The sequence below is a fragment of the Diadema setosum genome, chromosome 20, assembly GCF_964275005.1.
Source record: "Diadema setosum chromosome 20, eeDiaSeto1, whole genome shotgun sequence".
NCBI lineage: Eukaryota > Metazoa > Echinodermata > Echinoidea > Diadematoida > Diadematidae > Diadema > Diadema setosum.
Genome location: NC_092704.1, coordinates 18,625,095 through 18,647,327, shown reverse-complemented (window position 1 = coordinate 18,647,327; position 22,233 = coordinate 18,625,095). Strand labels below are relative to the sequence as shown.

The following is a 22,233-nucleotide window of genomic DNA, read 5'->3' as shown; positions in this document are numbered from 1 at the left end:
AATGATGTCATCCCTGAACTTATTAGTGGATAAAACATTAAATGTGAACATGCAAAAAATACTTGGTAAGCACAAATAGTTGTTAAAATGAATACATATATTTAAAATCTATATATATTGCATTAAAAATTAACATTGAAAACAATCTCACATGCTTTTGCTTTTTCATATTATAACAAATACCCACTCCAAACAAATAGAAGATAAATTTCAAGGATAGTGAACTGAAAAAAAAATAATAATAATACGTGCTGACAGGTTGATCAACATTCTTCACGAAGAAGTTGTGACTCCATCAACTTTCAGCACTCATCATTCTTCATTTGTTGTTTTTTTATCACTAATATTGTATTTCATATCAATTAATTTGTTTGGAGAGGGTGTAGTTTGGGGAAGGTTACCAAAATTATTGACCGATAAATCTAGCTCTTGTTCGGTGGCTTCATGCAAAATGTACTGTCGGCAATAAAGTCAGATCCACTCCTGACCGCAAAGTTAACGAGAGGCTACCAAGCAAGAGGAACATTGATTGGTCTACCAGAATTATAGCTTAAAATGAATTGGACTGTGGTCATGCATCATTATGCACAAAGTAATACTTTTATCCTGACACAAATCCCACAACCAGAACTGATGTTTCACAGGACATAGAGAGACTACCTGATCTAGTGCCAGTAGACTACCTGATCGTAGTCGGTTTCTGAGGATTCAGTCCATACTAACTTAACATATTTTGGTGGAAAAAAATATGCCTAATTGCAAATGAAACATGTTGGCTAACAATCAAAACCTGTCTGTACAGAATTCTAGTAATAAAGATATCACTTTCTTTGAGGCCTTTATAGCAAATCTGGAATAAAACGGGCAATGTCTCACTTACAGTTTTCACTTACACGAAAAGAGGTATGTGGGACTGTTATAAGAGATTCTGGACTGTTGGGGATAATTTTTTTTTTAACTTAAAAACACTTTCTCCATTATAATATGTTGACACATTTTTATGATAGGTTAAATTTATGTCATGAAACAAGTACCAATATATATCGCCTCATTTATGTCACTTTAAAAAGGAGAACTTCTTGGAAATCCAATCCACCATTACAGGGACATTGCTGGAAGATCAGCCACTGCAGGGCTTCAGAAGGCACAATATCAGATTGATTTATGTGCACATGGTTTTCAGCTTACCTCCCATCCTCCTGATACAGCAAGGTCTCTTCTCCAGTCTCTCTTTTTTTGTGCATGCCATGAAATGTGATCCACCGTTACAAAATCAGCCAGGACATCGCTCAAAACACCAGTGACCCTCCATTAGTTTACATAACATAGACCTATGTTTTCAAAGCTGATCTTTTGATGAAAAGTTGCCTACCACCTGCCCTTTATTTCTGACACATAACCATGGAAAGGATAATTTATGAATGCAAGTAAATCTACCACAATACCACCGTTACCAAAAAAGTTCAACTAGGACATCGCATGTAACGGTGGTATGCCTGTGGTTGAGGAATGATTTATGACCTGAAGTCACTTTTCATTTGCTATCCTATTACTGTTTTGCTGATAAACAAATGTTGCTTTATCAATTGTGACCATCTGATTCTGACTTTGTTTATCTGTCAATCAGATATTTTCAACTGAAAACAACCTTTTTAGATGTCACACTTGGTACCCAAAAAAAGAGCATGGACATCATCACTAAAGGACACACCGGCACCAACTCTTGTGATTCAACATTTTTATTTCTTCGTCAAGTAATCACCAACACAATTACCTTCCCACAAAACCACATTGCAACATCAAATACCTAATGAAATTTTCAGGATAAAGCGAGCAATTCCTTAGGAACACAAAAAAGTGCTGTTGCCCCAACCCCGTGGAATGACCCAAATGTCATAGTTTATTAGATACGATTTCCTATGGGAAAGAAGTATTCTTCAACACACAGGAAGAAGCCACTTAGTGTAATTTGAGGTTAAGGGTTTTTTTTTTTCCTATTGTGTGTATGTGTGTTTTGCAGATTTAACCATTCAGAGGCATTGCACACAACAACATGGCAGCCAGATGAATAGATTGCCAATTTTGCATTATGAGTTTGAAATGTCAGGAAGTGACATAATGAAGAAATCATAAAATGTAGAGGAGGGAATGAAAACTGTAGAATTTAGTGATGTTCTTTTTCTTATCATTGAGAGTTTACCTACTGGGGACTACTACTTTTTAAAGGCAGCGAAATGGTGTGGAAAGCATTAGTAACATCAGAGTTTGTATGCGCAGGCACAGGCAAGCTCATGATGCATTCTACACCTGATGGATAATAACAACTGCAATAGATTAGATTTGACAGGTCTATCCTGCAATTGACCTGCTTCTTGTTCCCTGTATGCCAAACGGTCAGACAAGGTTCAGATTCACGTCTCTCACTGACTGACTGTCTTGCTCGACAGTTCATTTTGTTAGTCTTCAAAGAACTAGACCGGAATATGTTTTGGCTAAGGTCTATGGATCATGTGTCTTATTAGCAAAACCAAATCATTGATAATAGGTAATTAAACAATCTAAACTGATCTTGACTCACCTGCAGCTAACCTTTGATTGAATGCAATTTAATACGGCTGTATCTACACGTAAATGAAGTAATATTGCCAATAGTCATTCAAAGTCTATCCTTCATGCTTTTCTCTTTTTTTAAAGGACAAGTTCACCTTCATTAACATAAGGAGTAAGAGAATGCAGCAATGTTAGTAGAACACATTGAGTGAAAGTTTGAGGAAAATTGGACAATCGATGCAAAAGTTTTGAATTTTTAAAACTTTTGTGTTGGAACCGCTGGATGAGGAGACTACTAAGGCTCGTGATGTCATATGAGTACAACAGTATAAAGAAAATGTAAAGAAAATTAACATATTTTCACTTTTTTCGCACAATAAAAGAACACTAAGACTTACCTCTTTCTGAAGGCAATGGGAATAATAGTACCCATATGTCAGTAACGAGTCAAGGGAATGTGTACTTTTTTCAAAAGATGAAATTTTGTTAAATTCTCTTTATATTTTCCTTATATTGTTGTATGCATGTGACATCATACACTGCAGTAGTCTTCTCATCCAGCGGTGACTGCACAAAAAATTCAAAAATTCTTAACTTTTGAACAGATTGTCCGATTTTCCTCAAACTTTCAATGGTCAATGTGTTCTACTAATATTGCTACATTCTCTCAATCCTTATGTTAATGAAGGTGGACTGGTCCTTTAAAAGGGCATTGTACCGGTTTTTTATTTTTTTATATGTTGTTCTTTTAATTCTAAAAGACCCAGCGGTGCAAACAGAATCAAAATTTCATAACGATTTAGCCCGTAATTTCATGTTAAAAATTGAACTTTTTGGTGAGAATTATGCTAATGAGCTGACGAGCCCGGATGTCGTGACGTCACAGGTGCCAACTATATCACTGATTACAAGCTCTCACATACGCGTGCGTTAAATCGTACCGGGTAGCAGACGACGCTTAGGCCCAATTTAGCTAGCAGGCTGCACTTGTGTACTGTCCTATTCATGCAGCTGTCTCAAATTTCGCTGAACCAAATCCCACCAAAATTACAGGATATACTTATAAGCATATTTCAAAATACTGTCCTATATGTGAACGAAATTGGTAATCGAGAAGTATCAATATTGACGCCGACTTTCAAGTCGTCACTCAAAAAAACTCACTCTTCGCGAGAGATCATGGTAAACGCGACATGCACAATCTAGAACTGAAGTTAGCCGACTAGTACTTTGCGAACGGGGAATTTACGCAGGAACTAAACTAAAAAATGCCATGATTTTGGCGATTTGTGTGATTTACGAACTATATTTTTCATTCGACTTAGCTCAAATAATTTATAAATTGATTTTTTGCTCCCGATTACTTGAAAGATTTGTCTCATCATATTACATGGCTAACTTCAGTCTGTGCGTGCGCAGGCAGGTAGGGCCTATGCCGCGATCACTCTTGTTTAGTCGTACAGAGCAGATTATTTGTAGCGACGACAGGAAAGTCGACAACTTCACTTACGCTTCCCAACTTGCGATTTGGTTCCAATTAGCGTGAGCAAGTGGACATGAGTCATAAAGTATTTCCTGTGATTTTGGTGCAATCTGGTTAAGTGAATTTTGAGATATCTACATGGATATGGAAGTACGCTAGCACTATACCTACACCAGCACTTGGATCGCGAAGCGGCGGCACTGTTAATATCTAGGTGGTCAGGCCACTCTTCCGAGGTATGGGTCCTACTAAAACTAAACTAGATCTAGATCTAGTCCTTGGTGTTAATACGACCACCATGAGATTTATCTCGACTACAAAAACATTGAAAATCCATAAAGCAGATACCTTACCTGCAAAATTCAGCACAGAAACAACAGGGCCTGCAGCACAAGGGCCTAGATCTAACGGCAACGCTAACCTTGGAGTCTGGACTTTCGTCTGGACTTTCTTCAAGTTCTGGCAGCAGGGCAGGGGTATGTATACTGTAACGTTTACGCTGTGCCTATTAGCGCTGTGCACGTACAGCTGTCGACGGGGTGGCGAGTGAGTGTAGGGGCCTACTCATCAAGACTTGAACTGCCACGTAACGTTAGAATCTACTCGCTCCTTGACTGCTCTAGTTCTAGTCTAGAGTCTATGTGTACTGGGTTCCGTTTTCTTCTAACTAGGCGTAAACCGTGATTGCCGTTGACTATCACTCAGTCCTCATCTTCGTTAGATAAGTTTGAACTGTCGAACCATTATCGCTCATCATCAATGCATAGTATAGTAAGTGCAACATTACTTACACACAGTTTTCTATGGGCAGCACGTTCGGACAATGATGCCAATTTCATTTTGCATATCTGCAATATTCCCCACAAATTTTATCTAAATAAAAAGCTTTTGAAGAGATTCCTTTTAAAAATTAATTAATATTGTTTAACATGTTTATTTCAGCTCCATAATGCAATTTTATTATATAACAGTTTTTGCAGTACTTCATGTGAGATTTCATCAGTAAATTGACATGTGTAGTTCGTTTTGCTAAAGTCGGAGGGTGGCACCTGTGACGTATGCCAAATTGTGTGGATCGTTCCTTGGCTTGCTCATTTTCATTTATTTTCAAAAAATCATTACAGGCTTATCCTGGGTTTTAGAATCCTCTCTTTCCAGTTGTAGGCATCAAAAAATGTAGATTAGAATTATCAGACAATTAGAAAATGTCAGTACAGTTTTCTTTTAAGTGACTATCAGTTGCAACTATTTATCTACTGAGGCCCTGTAATGGGCCAAGTGAACTGGGACAAACATAAATCATGTGGTACATGACATATACAGTAGTGTGTGATATCACAGACTTCTTTGCAGAAGATTTACGTAACAAAATGTCTTTGATTGCATTAACCTCCAAACCTATGTTTAACATCTTCTCACACATATAAGACTGCTTGAATTTGTTCAGAAGTAGCCGTCTTAGATTCTTTGAAAAAGTGGAAAATTTAATGCTCTTATAGATTTTTAGAAATCTTTGCGGGTAAAATTTATGCTCAATATCAAATATCTTGTCTGCTGACGGAGTTATTTGTTAAACTTGTTATAAGAGATGTGTTTTAGCTGCTCACTTGTTATCTGCAACTTGATTAGAAATACTTCTGTCAACATGGCAAATCACTTTGTCATGATTTTAGATCACTTTGAAGATTTGTTTTCTTATGGATTTGTACTTTTTATGTACAAAAAGAGACAAAGTACTTTGAACCTTTCTTCTTCATTTTGAAACAAACCAGTTTTTGCACTAAACTCAGTCAATTTTTTTCTGGAATTTGTTTTTATTTTTCTCACATTTACAATGGTGGAATCTATTCAAAATTTCACCCATCTACATCTATAGCATTGTTCCTTGGAAAATAGAGAGCATTTTAAAAATTTCACAATGTGATCACTCTTGATGCTGATGATCAAACATATGAACTTTTAACTATCACAAACCTTTTCACAACTTCACAAACTAATTCATTTGCCTTCAATTTATACCAAAGACACAGATGATATTACAAAGAATGAAGGAGAAAGGACTCTTTATGCTTTAAATACAAACAAATTCCAGAAAAAAAAAATTGACTGGTGCAAAAACTGCTGTACAGTTTTTATGGAAGTCATTCTTTCAGGAATTTTGGATGCAGTGCATCATTTATTTTGCAACCTTGTGTTACATTGTTTGTGTGTTGGATTGCTATTAAATCTACAGTATCATTTGAACAGCCGTATGTTACGTTGTTTAAATGTTTGATTGCCAAGTAGATTTCTAATCATTGGAACACCTCTCGGTGAAAGGACATAAACAGTCAATGTCATAAACCTGAATTACACACCCTTAAATTCTTCATTACCTTCTTAACATATTAAGGTTGCAAAATAGATAATGCCCTCTCTCTTTACTTTGGTCAAGGCATCTGTCTTGATTTTTCTCTGCTCAACAAACATTATTTTGGTGTTCATGTGGCATAGTTTTGGAATGTTTACAGCTTGCTGACATGCTACAAACATCCCTACACATTCTTTGTTCCAAACACTGGAGATGATGAGCCTCATATACTGTATATTCCTTCCACACCATGCAAATGAAAATAACCTTTTGAGACTAGCTTCCAGGAAATATTTATGTTGTAATGCATTCCACAGGCACTGACCCTGCCATGTACGTGAGCGAGAAAGTTGATGAACTTGTTGAGGTGTACATGTGGATGATTTTACTGTGAAGTTGGTCAGTGAGACATGTACAGGGCACCTGCACCATAATTTCTCTATCCAGTATGAAATGAGAATCCATCCACAATTTAGTGTTCACTCTCAAGCGGTCCTAATTCTAATGCATTAATGTGCCATAAACCAAAACTATATTTCAGTGATAGATGTATACTACTTTGACCCATAGTGACACAGTAGAAGCATCTAGTAGGCCTATTTATTGTTCTGATTGAGACTTTGAGTTGAGTTGGTGGAAAGAATCTTCCGAGTGTGTGCATTATTTGATCAAAAGAAATTATTTAAAATTGGCTTTTGAACATGAATATCAGAGGGCTTCAATCTTTTGATTGAAATTTAACTCAAAATTATAACAGTATGCTAGCTTTCATCAGTGCGCAGTTCTCCAGAGTCATTTGATTATCTTACTAGCAAATCATTACAGATAACAGTTGTAAATGTGGATATATTTTAAGTTGTTATCTTAAAGAAATTTTTTAAAAGGGTCTAAAGGGATTGTCCATTATGTGACCTCTTCAAGTTAAGTTGGATATTGTCCGATTCCTTTGAATCAATAGCACCTGTGTACTTTTACATTACTGTATGATTATGCACAACAGTACTTGACCTGATATTACCCCCAGAGACCTTGCAATAAACACACTTCACCACAATGGAGATTGATTGATTACAAAGTGGTCAGACTTTGAAGTAATGTCATCCCCACAAGATCAATGCAAGCAGCCTGAAACCCTTTTTGACTCTGTGGACACAGCTGACACTGGCCTCAATCACAATGAAAGCACAGTATAGGGAGATCTGCACAGCTTTGCTCTAGGCTATGTAATGCTGGCCTTTGCTGTAGGCTGACGATTTGCCTGTTTAATGAGCATGTGATTCATTCATGAGGGAGATATACTCTATATTATTAAAACACAAGTCAAGAATGGTCTCTCATGAGATACAGACTGAATCATAGTTGTTCATGAAAAATCCTGATTATATTGCTGACCCACATGACTAGTGAATAACAATCATATAATGACCCTTTAATGTAGATTGGTGTATATTGCTGATGCAATTATTAGTACATTGTACTTTGATGAAATGGAATGTACAAGTGTACAATATCAAAATTCACATTTTACAAATTTAAGTCAGAATGCAGTTTTGGTTTTTACTGTGTTTTCCTTGACTTTATGAATTTCGTCTGTAATGTTTGGTATCAACATATGTTTGTATGGTGATACTTACCCCAAACTTGCAAAGCATATAAAGACAGTTAGCTCATTGCAGCTGAAGACACAAGCATATTGTTATTCAAAACTACATAATGCACATTGCAATGTAACATAGCATACATTTACGTGAATTCATTGTTACAGTGTAAACTCAACCGCACACATTATTCACTCTATCATTGTGAACAAAGAGAAGCTGCCTCAATTTCAAGGATTGGCAGAAAGAAATCATGAAATACCTGGCTTTATTTTTTCCACTGCCATTTTCAACTTTATATGACATTCAAGCCCATGGCCTTAGTCCTATGATATATGCTGATGACATACACTGTACAGGTTTATGTATTCAACATTCCCAATGAGTGACAGAGAGACTGCAGAACAGGGCATTAGGAACTGTATCACTAATCCAAATTTCATGGTCAATCCAGACTACCGGTAAGTTAATAATTAATGCATCTGAGACTGAGGTACAACATTTCATGTCTAAATTTGCTCCTACTCCTCTGGTTGTACATACGTGTATAAGTGTTGATGGTGTAGAAATCTCAGCAGCAAGAAGAGTTTGAAACTTGGGAGTTATCAGGAAAAATATGGTACAAGCCTATGTACCAAAATGCGACCTGCACACTCCAAAATAATCATTTGTTTACAAGCAGAGCACCACTACGACAAAATATTGAAAGGTTTGAATCAAATGCCCGGGGCTGAGCCCTCCGCTGTAAACATGCAGAATTGTGGGGCTGAGTACCCTACTTGAGGCTGTGCTTGGCCTCGGCTCGGCCCAGCCCTGCACTTTAAAGGGGGTCTTAGACCTTGAATGATGCATGAGAGTATCACAAAAGTAAAAACTTTCATGCAATCTGTACTATTCTGATACAATGCAGGTCTTGACACTAACTCTTTCTCTGGTGGTTTGTTCAAGCCAAGACTATAACCTAAAATTTTGGGGGCCCAAATAAGAAATGGAATGGCCGAAATAATAACAAATGTAACATTTCATTTTGAATCTTGTTACCCTATCAGGCCACCAAAACATAACCATTTTTTAAATCTGGTGGCCAGACATCAATTTGTAGTGGCCCTGGGTTACCACTAATGTTGAATCCTTCAGTGGAAAAGTAATCTCATCTTGGACCTTTCTTTTGCACTTGTTCAATAGGCTGCAGAACTAAATTTCCACACAATGAACTATTCCAGGATTGCAATAACAGACCTACCGTAATGATGATGACCAAAGGATAATGAAGAGTACAAGATGGCGTCTCTTTACATTGTGGGTCATCAACTTTGATAGTTCAAACAAAAACAGGCTGCCTGCTTTGGGGGGAAAAAAATCCAATCCACGGTAAAAAATAAGAAAAAGAAATCCACAATTAGACTAAACATAACTGTTATCAAACTCAAGGGAATGGCTGTGATTATAGGCTTTTATTTTGAATTTGCTTCAAGACTGTACATGTGTGCCTGAAATAGTTCTACATATCTGTGTTTATTTTCACAGCAAAAATAAATTCCAAACTCTGTACAGAGTATAGTCTTGGCAAGTGGGCAGACCAGTACAGCCCTTTCTACACTTGTGTTTCTTAACCCCGGACTTTCTCTGACCCAGGACTATCGTTAGTCCCGTACCAATTTTTTCAGCTTTTTACACTGGCCAATTAGTCCCGTACTATCTCTTGTCTGGGGCTAAGGAGAAAACTGACCTTTTTACACTCGTATTTCTTAGCCCCGGACTTTCCAAACCACATGAATATTCATGATTACGCTGTGCACTGTACACGTACACGCACGCACCGGCAGCACTTGATTACCTCGTTTTTGATTGGTCAGTGGGGGTCGGACTTCGTCTCCGTCGCTTAGCCCCGAATTATTTTTTCGTTCTGTTTACACTCACTTGCTTGGCACCGCAATTGCGGTGCTAACCCTGCTATTTTGCAGGGCCAGATAGTACAGGATTATTGGTGGGGCTAGCCCACTTTGGCAAAAAGGAGTGTAAACAGAAAGTGGGCTAAGGATAGTCCCGTACCAACGGTGGGGCTAAGGCCCCCCCTTAGCCCCACCGTTGGTACGGGACTAAGCAAAAATTTACAAGTGTAAAAAGCCCTTACTATGTATTGTTCAAACCTGAAAGCATTCCTGTGTGAGTGTGATACAATGTACTTTTAATAAATAACATTGAATTATGACAACAAAGTTCAAAGTGGAACTTTCTAGATCAACATAATTAGAGTCTGGATATTTGTAGCATTTTTCTGTGTACTTGTGATATACAGAAAATAGAAATGCATTACTATGAAATTAAGATTTGTACAAACATACAATTGTACTCCCATCCCTGAAATTTAATGTTCATAAACAAGTGAAGTTAAATGAATATTGCAACATTCAAATAACAATTGCCATAAAATTTGCACTTTTGCAAAAGCAGTTTTAAACTTGTTCTTATGTACTGTATGTACAGTGAAACCCTGTTATAGCGAGGTCCGTGGGACCGGCGATATTACCTCGTTATAAACGGTACCTCATTATAACCGTATGCATCAAAAACAAAGAAAAACATAAGCACGAAATCATACCCATCAGTCAAACTTATAAGAACATCCTTTGCATTGTTATTACACAATTATGGATCATTATTATTGAGACAATAAAGGGAAATTATTTGTGAATTGATACAATGTACATAAAAAAGACAGAAAAAGTGGGGGTTGAAATGCGTTAGTTCTTTATTTTTCTTCCAAAAATCTCTTCGCATAATAGTTCACATTATGTTCTTGAGAAGTAGGCCTACTCGGCAAGATCATATTATTCATGATTCTTTCTGCACCTATCTCTTCCTCTTGTATCGAACCATTCTGAAAGAATGTTTTTTCGTTTGTGAAATACAGTGAACATTGTAAAATGACAATGAACAAAATCAGATTGTATAAAATACTTTTGTTAAGTTTTTCTAAACACCAGCGCAAATAGAGTAATATACATGTACATGCGTTGTTTATCGTAACTTAGCGAGGTATGTTACGCTGTTGGTGCCCAGCGGGAATGCGATGATTTCATGAATCATTTCCACTGTAATCCTATAAAATCATCCTTGCGCCCCGTAGGGATAAAAAAAAATGCGTTGTTTATTTTCTTCCAAAAATCTCTTCGCAATTTGTACTCCCGTTCTTGAAAAATATGCTACAAGGTTGAATTTGGAATGTTGTGATCCTTTTACGCAAATCTGTACCTCATAGACCATTCTGAAAGAAAGAAAATTCTTCATTGTGAAATGCAGTGTTAAATGATAATGAACAAATGCAGATCTATTCAAACTGTTGAATGCGTTTGTTTCTTTTTCTGAACACCAAACTGAATTACGGTAAGTAGATTAACATGCGCTACTTAACTATTTTTATGCTACTGTCACCCGACGAGATCGCGATGATTTCATTAATTATTTCGGCTTTAATCATACACACTCACATTTATATTATCATTTGTTACATGATAATGAACAATCCCAGATCAATTCAAACTGTTAAATGCGTTTGTTTCTTTTTCTTAACACCGACTCGAGTAGATTGACATGTGATATTCAACTGTAAATTACGCTACTGTCGCCCGGCGGGATCGCTATGATTTCATTAATTATTTCGGCCTTAATTATAATACACTCATACATAGTTACTAGCCAGCAAAACAACTGGAAGTCGGAACTAAAAATGGAAAGGAGATAATGATGAGTTCCACACGCATTCCAATATTATTGTCCATTTTTGCCACGAGTGTCACTACATGAAAAGTTTTTGAATGCGTTATATTTTTTTTTCTCTCATTGCCCTGTGGTCTGACCTAATATCATGTACATGTATGCATATCTCGCGAAAAACAAAATCGAATGATTTTTTTCAATAACTTCGTATGAACATCGGAAGGTACGGCTGTGTCTTATCACGTGGTTTAGAAGAAAACATTAACTACTCTGCAAAACGGAAAAAAGACATGGATAGTGTGAATTTGGTTTTCAATGTTCTGTTTGTTGCATGTTTGAAAGCAGCAAGTCAAGAAATGGAACCTCGCGAAAAAGAAAATGGAATGATTATGATTATGTTATGTGGTTTAGAAGAAATATGGAAGGAATGGTACTCGGTTATTCGTCATGGATAATGAGCGGTAAAGAAAGATAATGGCGGGACTTAAACATGCTTGTTTCTGAGTCACCTGCTTCAAATAGTACATTTTATGTAGAGATCAAGATGGGACGGGCACTTGTGCAATGTACTGCGTTCTACGTAAAACGGGGATAGCATGAAATCGCTTTTCAATGTTTTGTTTGTCGCGTGAATGAAAGCGGCAGGTCAAGAAATGGAACCTCGTTATATCTGATCAAATTGCTTATGTTTTTCTTTATCATGATACATTGAAAATGTCCTCGTTATAACCGGGATCTCGTAATAACCGAACTCGTTCTAACTGATTCGTTCTGCCATAAGTTTACACGCAGAGGAAAACGGGACCGACGCGATCACCTCGTTATAAGTGGTTCCTCGTTATAACCGAACTCGTTATAACGAGGTTTCACTGTAGTTGTTTTGACTTGTTAATCTACGTCTATAGGAAACAGGCTAATGTTATGATGAATATTGAAGATGTAAATAAAGAAATGTGTCATGTGTAAAATCAACTCTAAATGGAATCATAGAAGAATGTACTTTTTGCAAATATAGATACAGTCTTGAATAGGGATCAATGCAAACAATCCTTTTACAATACAATCTACATTATCTTCATCTACAAGTATTTTATAAAGTTCTAAATAAAACAGCGAACAAGAAAAATCAGAATGTAAGTTTCAGAGTAAGAAAAAAAAATGTTGAATAGAGGAATGAATTCAATTCAATTCATTTCATTTATTTTCATTCTTTTTTCCAACAAAACATAACACCTCATAAATCAGGAATTATATCATAGGCATACATTCAACTGTGCAAAGGATAAATGACAGTTAACAAATGAAGACATACATGCATACAAGCAAAATACAAAGTTATGTTTTGAGGGGGAAAAAAAAAATTTAGAGGTCTTCACTAGAAAGCATGCTTGTATACTGTGAAGCACTCAAAGGATAAGGATGCACACATTATGAGAATAGGTTAAGGTAAAGGTTAAACTGATAATCATAGGAGATGCCAAAGAGAGATAACATTTGTATTGAAATTAAAAGTTGCACAAAAAGTTGTAATGACACCTATCCTAACATCTGTCTGGTGTCTATGTATTCCTGTCATGGTTCTATGGACAACATTTAGCAGAACATGTCATAAGTTGCAGCAGCAATTGAAAATCATCAAACCTACTCAGATTTCTTGCAGAGCTGACATTTTTATGTTTCACCAAAGCCAGAGAATCTTACAGACAATATTCACACTGAATTCAAATTGTTTGTGACATAAATAGAAATGAATATGTATTGTAAAGTGACAAAATTATGTGAAATTCATTTTTCCTATGAATTCTGTATCTGTTCTATTCAGAATATTTGTGTCCATGTACATCCACACAAGACAAAATGCCCAGATCACAATCGTCACTGTTGCTATACATTAATTGTCTGTAGATATTGCACAAACCACACAAAGAGACCAAGAAATTAGTTATCTATTAAAATTAATCACTCAGGTGTGACTGATTAGGATGACAAAAAAAAGAGAGCGCTTGATAAAATGTAGCAAAAAGTAGTACTGTACTCATGATCAATCACAAAATGTACTCTTGAAAATGCCATACTTCATTTACACAATGAACACGATGCATGAGATAAAAATCAAGACTGATGTGTTAAGATGTCTGTATCAATGTACACTTTGGTTTTAACCATAAATCATATCAGTCATTAGATAGCTTTGTTACTCCCTCTTTGGAATCTTATAAATCATGTACTTGACTAAATGTTATCTGCAAGGACAAGCCACACTGTTTGATCGTGAACTAAAGATATCTTTGTCACCTGTACTTTAAACCAAGCAGCGAACCTGTATTGATAGATTTGTAAATACAATATTATGACCCCTGATATTTCACTACTACTGCCTGTTTCTTGTATTGCACAATGCTTTGGTACATGTAGCATTAAAGGTCCAGTTTACCTTTGGGAGCAGTGATTTCAAAAACGTTCCAGATATCACATTTGATGCACATGTGTAGGTCTGTTGTATCATAAAACATCCTACCATATGAAATATTTGCAATAAAACCTAAAATATAAGGAGATATCAGGGTTTTTCTCAATAAACCGTAACTGTATACGGTTTAGTCTGGAAACATTTTTATTATAACTATTGTTCACATTTTGTGTATTTAACAACACTTAACATCGATTATACGGATTCAAATTTCGACAGTGGTTGTTTCTATCCCTAACTCACATTTTAGAACTAATTTAAAGCACTAATGCTTTCATCTGCAAATGGTAAATTATGCCTTTAAATACTAGTATTGTAGATCCAGTAGTTGTGACACAGAGGAATGATAAACACATTCTGTGTTCTAAGTACACACACATACAGCACACATTCCCTTAAGATGTTTTGAAAGGGGATATGACAGTTTGCTCAAGGTTACCGAGCATGAAAAAAAAGAAGAACATATTGCTTTATTTCAATAAGTTGACTTAATGAAATTGAAACACTACAAATAATATTCATTGTTTCAAGTGCAAATTCCTTACCAAAATGGGAGTGGACAGTTAGTGGTTTTATCGTTCACATGACATCAGCTTACATTTGGTGTGCAGATTTTAATATACAAATGGTAACAATGTACATTCTGTACCACTAATCTCTGATTCTGACTGGGCAATCAACGCACAGCCAGTAGATTACCACACTAGATACGTGCATGAATAGGCCCGTTCACAAACAACGAAAATCGAAATTTCAATCGCGATCCAAATTTCGATTTTTTTTTTCGACCGTTCATACACAGGGAAAAATCGCACTTCGCAGCAAGGAAAGAACGATCAGTGGCCAAACTGCGCATGCGCGAATCTTGCATGACCGAAGACTGACCCCGCCGCAGTCCCAATAGAGTTTCGCACGCGCTACGAACGATGGGATTAAAAATACCGATTTCCGAATCTCGATCGCGCTCACACACACGACGCTTGGCAAAATAATCGCGATTATTCTGAAAAATCGCACTAATAGTGCGAGTTGGATCGCGATAAGGATCGCGGTAATTAGTGAAATTTTTCTGTCCACACTGGAAAAAATTTCGAAATTTTGATCGCGATAAGAAAATCGATTTTTAAATCGCACTTTTTCCCTTGTGTGTGAACGGGCCTAATGATGCATGTATGCCTTCAAGTGAGGCAGTCCTCACGAATTTAAAAAAAAAAAAAAATATGTTGTTGTTGGTACCTCCAATGAACTACTGTATACGCTGTTGTTTTCGCTTACAGATATTTTCGTGAATGACGAGGCCATAGACATTTTCGCGAGATGTTGTTTTCGCGAATTGACGCCAACGCTTACATTAATGCACTATTAACAGGGCGCATGGAGTCATTTTCGCGTGTTGTTAAATTCGCGATCCAACTGTGATTCGCGAAATTCACGAAAATTAAACCCTCGCGAAAATAACGGCATATACAGTACTTTCACCAGAAACAAACTTTCAAATCACCAAATAAGCTCGTAAATTTTTGTTGAAAAATTGTGAATCTGCATGGTGAATATGCTAATGAGCAAGTCTTGGCGGAGAGTCCGATGTCACCGAGGCACAACTCTTCCCAGCTGTGTTTTGCTCATTATGCGTACACTAATTGTTACCCGGATGCATGAAGAAGGCGATGGCTACTAGTATTTGACATTGTTTTTACGTAGTGTGTGTGTGTGTGTGTGTGTATGTATTGCGTATTGTATATTCGCACAGTACACCAGTTGACGGCACTACAATACTACAGATCTACGGTAGATACCCCGGTTGTGTTTGCCCTTCCAGTCTACACACAGCGCAGCCCTGTCGCCACGCATGCAGTTATACATTTGACGTGGACAGGCAGGCTGTGGCCCTCGGTTATAAGCCGAGAAAACTGAAGCTAGCCAGATGCAATCCCGACCTTATTTGCTCATGAGTTATAAAACAGAAACACCTCGAGCATCGACTTCGGAGAGAACCGAGGAAAGGAAGCGTAAATGTTAGAGAGGTAAGGAAAGTGGCTAGCTACTGGTATGTGTCATTTACGGTGGGGCTGTAACCGGGGTTGGACTGCAGTACAGTGCCACTGCAAGTGCCGACTGGACCTGCACAGCAAAGTGGAGCGAAATCATATTCCTGCGGTCCCCTATTTTTACCCTGCCCGGTAGAAGTCATATTCGTTTGATATCTGAGTACTTACAGAAATATCGAGATAGAAACAATATTTCCTTTGAAGAATTTGAGTCTCTTATCCCCAGGTAATCTTCGGTCTGAACGCCAAACTCAGCTACACAGAGTACTGTGTACATTAGTATGATAAGAATTTGCGCGCGAGAGTGGTTTGTACGCAAAGTAGTATGCAACACGGACAGAAGCTAGAAAAGGACCATGCCTATTTGATGTCAAGTACATGGTATATATGATTTTAAAATATTTATAAATGTATATTTACAATATTAATTTACATCTCATAGCTTATACATAACTAAGCTTGAAATATTTTTTTTTCAAATAATAAAATCACATATTTTCACATTTTATGATAACATTACAACTGATCATTTGAACACTTAAATTGATTTTTAGAGGCACGGCTGTCAACTTGAAAGTAGGGCATCAATGGCGTAGCATCTTTTTGCAGGCTCTTACACGATCGCCTGCAGGAATTATTTTTCAAAAATCGCGTATGGAGACAGTTTTTAATTTCCATGCATATAAACTGGTGGAAGGTTATATTTTTTACTCTTCTGAATTATTAGTACAGTGAAAATCTCAGGACTGCCTCCCTTTAATGTACTGGTATGTGGTTTAGCAAGGTGAAGCAAATCCAAGTTTGAAAAGGCTGAGTGGCTGCTAGCTTGGGTGCGCTTTCACCCCTTGCCTTGCAGATGAAATACAAATGGTGAATGGTCATGAGTGTGATGGTACAAGATTTCGCACGAGGTGAAAGTTACAGGTGCTCTATTCAATGAGGCGAAGCCGAGTTGAATAGTGCACCTCATCTTTCACCGAGTGCGAAATCTTGTTCCATTGCATGAGTAAAGACCATACACTGTTTTATACAACACCTTGAACGTCAACAGATGTGGTCCACAGATTCTTGAATTATGCACAGAAATGGCTACCATTATCCGTGAAAAACTAATGAGTAGCCACACAGTCACCATGTATGTACGTATGCGAAGCGGATCGGTTTTAGTTGTTTACAAAAATGAGTGACAAAAGTGCGCGCTTGTAAGCGTGCTTGTAATTGTTGAGTGCATGCGGCAAATGTTTGTTTAGTATATTGTGACATCAGAGCAGTGCGACGGAACAAAAACTTCGAGTCAATCGTGAGAGTGACACAGGAATCAATGGAAATGGGTGACGTCAGCCATGAGCTATCCATTTTTGCTAAAACAAAATTGCATGGCTGACAGCCACAGCTGCAATGTAACTAAATGTCACATGATGGGCAATTGACCAATCAGATAGCTACATTCTAATTAGGTGTTGTATAAACTCAAATAAGTTGTGTCACGATGTAGAATACTGTAAAACGAGGAATGTTCACGTGCATTTTAATTTCGCGAGAGCGAAGATTCGCGAAATTAAAATGTACACGAAAGTTCTTGTCTACACTATATGCATTGAATACCAGTGGCAGTTCGCGAAAATTTCATGCCGCAAAAAAAGGCCGTGGGCTCCAATTCGCGAAAAAATCGTGCCGCGAATATATCATGTTTTACAGTATAAACCTATGCCATGAGGCGTGACAGAAGGCTGACATTGTGGAAGATAAGCAAGCTATAGTAGGTCTTTGATCACTCTTGTCAGTACAGTTTTAATATAATCAAGGAGGTTCGAGAGATGGAGTTACAACTGACTATGATTATTCAATCAGCTGTCAGTTTTCTATGGATGGACAAAAGAATTCCACAGGTGCATTTGTACCTTTGATGTTCGATGCTTGAAGCCGCCATCTTTCTGAGCAATCTGAAGATTCATTTTTAACGCTAACATACTATCGGGTATATGCTGCTCATTTATATATAAAATGCAATGAAATTTCACCTAATGATAGAGCATATAAAACAAAAGTCAATTCTGTTCGAAAATATGTGCAAAAGTGTAAATCTGAGCTGTATTTTGTGAAAGTGTTTGAAATTTTACCCTCATGGAAAGCCGGTTTTATCACGTTTCTCCTTATTTCCGCCAAATGAAACTAATATGGTATCATCTTCAAGTATAGTTCTTTATAAATTAATATGTCAGATTAGCGTACAGACACGTACAGACGAGTAATTTTGATATCTATATTTCAGCAATATTTGAGCAATTTCTACTCGCGCATCCCCGTGCCTTTACCATTGTCTACAGCCCATCGTTTGTAAGTAGGGATGACGAAAAGTAATTACCATCACAAAGACATGTCTTCCTTGGAAAGTGGCTGGTGATTATGCAATGAGACACGAGTCAATTGTCTTCACATCTGAGCGGCAGATCCAGTTTGACACATACTTCAAATATTTTTGAGTGGTGGCTTCGAGCATGGGATCAAAGCGAATAAGACTGTTGTGACTCCATTTCTCGAACCTCCTTGATATAACTCTGTTTAGGTGCTCTAAAACAGAGTGCAAAGTCTGTCAACAGTGAATGTCAAGTAACCTAGGCCTCAAGAATGACCATGACTTTATGGCCTTGCCTGGCAGCAACCCATTGAAAATTTTGGTAGATCATAAATATATGGGGGGTTTTTTTGGCTGCCATTTTATTGGACACTTACAAATTGTACATGGCGTTTCACTTTTTAAATATTAGCAGCATTCGCGTACAAAATAGTGGGATGATCCATATCTCAAATTGTGATCCATATCTCAAGATTTTCTGCAAGCATTCACATGGACAGAAATAGTGGGATAACAATTGCAATCCAAATTGGAGATTTTTTGCAAGCGTTCACATAGACAGAAATATCCCGCTAATTGGTACACACAGTGCGCTTCACTATGTGCGCTTCTCTGTGCCCTCTGTTCTTGCTTGTCACAGTCAGTGGTGTGGTGCGCACGCTGATGTGATGTGCGCTTTGAATGATGGGATATAAAATTTTGAGATTATTCAGTCCAGCATTCACAGAATCACTGCGTGGTGAGATTTTCAGAGATAAGCGGAAGATTTCTTAGGATTTGCATCGCGAACCGGACCATGATAATTGGTGGGATTTTTATGTCCACACAGGCAAATATCTTGAGATTTCGATTGTGATACAAATCTCAAGATTTTTATTTCGCTAATTAGCATACCGTGTTAATGCCACTGTTGTCAGTGTTCTGTTATCACATTGAGACGAATGTAATGTCTATATTTGTCCAAAGTTTGATTGTGCATTCCATCAAAATCTTATTTGATACAATACACTGAATTTAGTGTGATTGATTTTTGTAAAGTAAATCTGGAAATTCATGAAAAAGTGAAATTACATGTATTCATGTAATTATTACCTGTGTTTAAATTTCCAAATTTGTATTCAGTGTGCATACCAGGTAGTATGACATCGATCATACTCCATGTGAGTCAGTTACGGTACATGAAGCAAGCATTATGAATGATTATAGAACGTTACGGGTCAAGAGAATCCTGCAATCTTGTTGGTCAAGAGCCATGTATAAATTTTTAGTGGTAGCACGCTTTGATCACTGGTGATTGATGCAGTAAACATGTCACGCGTACTTGTAACAAAGAATTCACGAATTTAGCAAGAGATGGATTGCCGTTCATACAGTGATAACAAGTAGCCTGCGATCGCCCACTTGACAAGAGATGGCTAGCCATGCATCAGTACCATGCATCAGTAATTGCTGATGCATGGTGTCATCTATGGCAAGCCAAAAGGAAAGACTTGCATGTTGTCAGAAATATGAATAAAACAATGGATTTCTGGCAAAATTTGTTACTGTTCAATAAAACAAATGATGTACGGTATGTGTCTTTTCGTGCATCAGATGGAATTGTGTGTATGCGGTAACTATGGAATTTAGCCTAAACCCATGAGGCAAAACTCAGCCTTGCCTCATGGGTTAAGCATTCCATATTTAATACCTTATGCACACAATTCCTACTGACAAACTGAGACCTGTGCATCATTTGAATACTGTAGTGATTCACTGGAAGAGAGGCATGCTGTAGGGGACAGTCTGGAAGAGGACACGCAAAAAAGAGATGATTAATGTTTGCACCACAATTTACACATGTTTTCCACTTTATCTTCAAGAGTGCCCATTCAGTGTAGGGTATCAATTTGGGAAGATTCACCATCAAAAGAATGGGAAAAATTATTGAGGAGGAGGCAAACTATAATTCCTTCCATTGTTAAAACCTCCGTGTATCTGCACAATGGCATCTCGTGTCAGTGCTTGCTTCAGTTGAATTATAATTCTGTGTGTAGCCCAAGGCAAGAGAGCACATACAGTACAACTTTGTGAGTTGTTGGTTTTTTTTTTTTTTTGTTGTTTTTTTTTTGTGAGTGTGTGTGTGTGTCATTAATACTGCACTGTGTGCATTACTTTAGAAATTTTTGGAGCTTTCTCAAGAACATGGACTTTTTTCCATCAGCAGCATCAGCATCTAATCTATTCATACAAAAAGTTTCTTTCATAAAAGCTTTGCTATTAAGTCAAAAGGACAAATGTGAAATGTGACATTGTGAATGTTTGGGAAATTATGGTAATCATCATTAGTCAAGGATTCTTGGCAAGACTGAATTAACATTCAGTACTTGTTTGGAATTGAAAGAGATGCTAGCATCCTATACTTCAAATTACAAACAGGCAGTAAATGACATCTCATGAGTTAATAAGCTTACAAGTGGTTGCATCTTTCCACTATTTTCTTGCCTTTTACCAGTATTTGATAGTCACTGCCTATCACTCTGGCACTCCTGACATATTATCTCTGTAATGGACTAACCAAGGTTTGGTTGATAGTTAATGACTTGGTCTGTGTAATACCACCTTTTTTATAACAATTTATTGCATCTTTGAACAGATATGTGCTGATCACAGGGTGTGACAGTGGGTTTGGCAATCTCCTGGCCAAGCAGCTAGAGTCACTAGGTGTCTTTGTCTTCGCTGGGTGCTTGACGGCCAAGGGGGCAGAGCAGCTTGATGCTGAGACCACAGAACGTACCAAGGTGCTGGTGCTTGATGTCACCAAACATGAACATGTGGAAGCAGCTTTAGATGAAGTGAAGAAAACAATACCCAGTGATAGTGGTAAGGCCAGCTGTTTAATAGGGGATGGCTAGTAAATGATCAGTGGGAATCAGTGGGAATGCTGGGGGATGATTGTTCCAATTCTTGTGGGATTTATTTAAGAGTACATTATATATCTATTGTTGTGTGAAAATTATTTGCTTCAGAACGGTCTCATATTCAAGTAATGTGCAGTTTAATGCCCTGTCGCTGTACAGGCATGCTAACCTGGAAACATTAAACTGCACATTACTTGAATACGAAACCATTCTGAATCAAATAATTTTCACACAACAATAGATACATAATGTACTCTTAAATGAATCCCACAAGGATTGGAACAATCATCCCCCAGCATTCCCACAGATTCCCACTGATCAGTTACTAGCCATCCCCTTTAAAAGTGGTATATTTTGCAAGGTTTTATTTTCGCAAATTATACACAAATTTGAAAACATGCGAGAATATTAAGTCTTATCCCTATCATGAATGTCACATGCACGCATGCATTACTTCATTCCTTATACTGTACTCCACGGATCACAAATTAAACCACTCGCAAAGTATTTGGGAAGTCCTGATTTGCGAAAAATTAGACTCGCTAAATATATGACGTATACATACAGTATTAATGTATCAGTGTGTGAGAGGTTTGACTGAGGGATTTAGCATCTATAATTTGTTGTTGTTGTTGTTTTTGTTTTTGTTGATACCCTCATGTTGAGTGGACATTGTAAGCTACAGAGATATAATAGATTGAAAGTGGTAAAGAATACAAAGTATGAAGTCCAAAAAAGTAATCTTGTTTTCAAATCTC

The 22,233-nt window shown here is 37.2% G+C and overlaps 1 protein-coding gene across 1 annotated transcript in view; it reads left to right on the top strand.

The window, feature by feature from the left end:
• Positions 1–22,233, top strand: part of LOC140243475 (retinol dehydrogenase 16-like) — a 53,008-nt gene that overhangs the window by 24,332 nt on the left and 6,443 nt on the right. Inside the window, exon 4 of the mRNA XM_072323147.1 lies at positions 21,211–21,437. Within this exon, the coding sequence (XP_072179248.1) occupies positions 21,211–21,437 (227 nt within the window). The remainder of the gene's footprint in view (positions 1–21,210; positions 21,438–22,233) is intronic.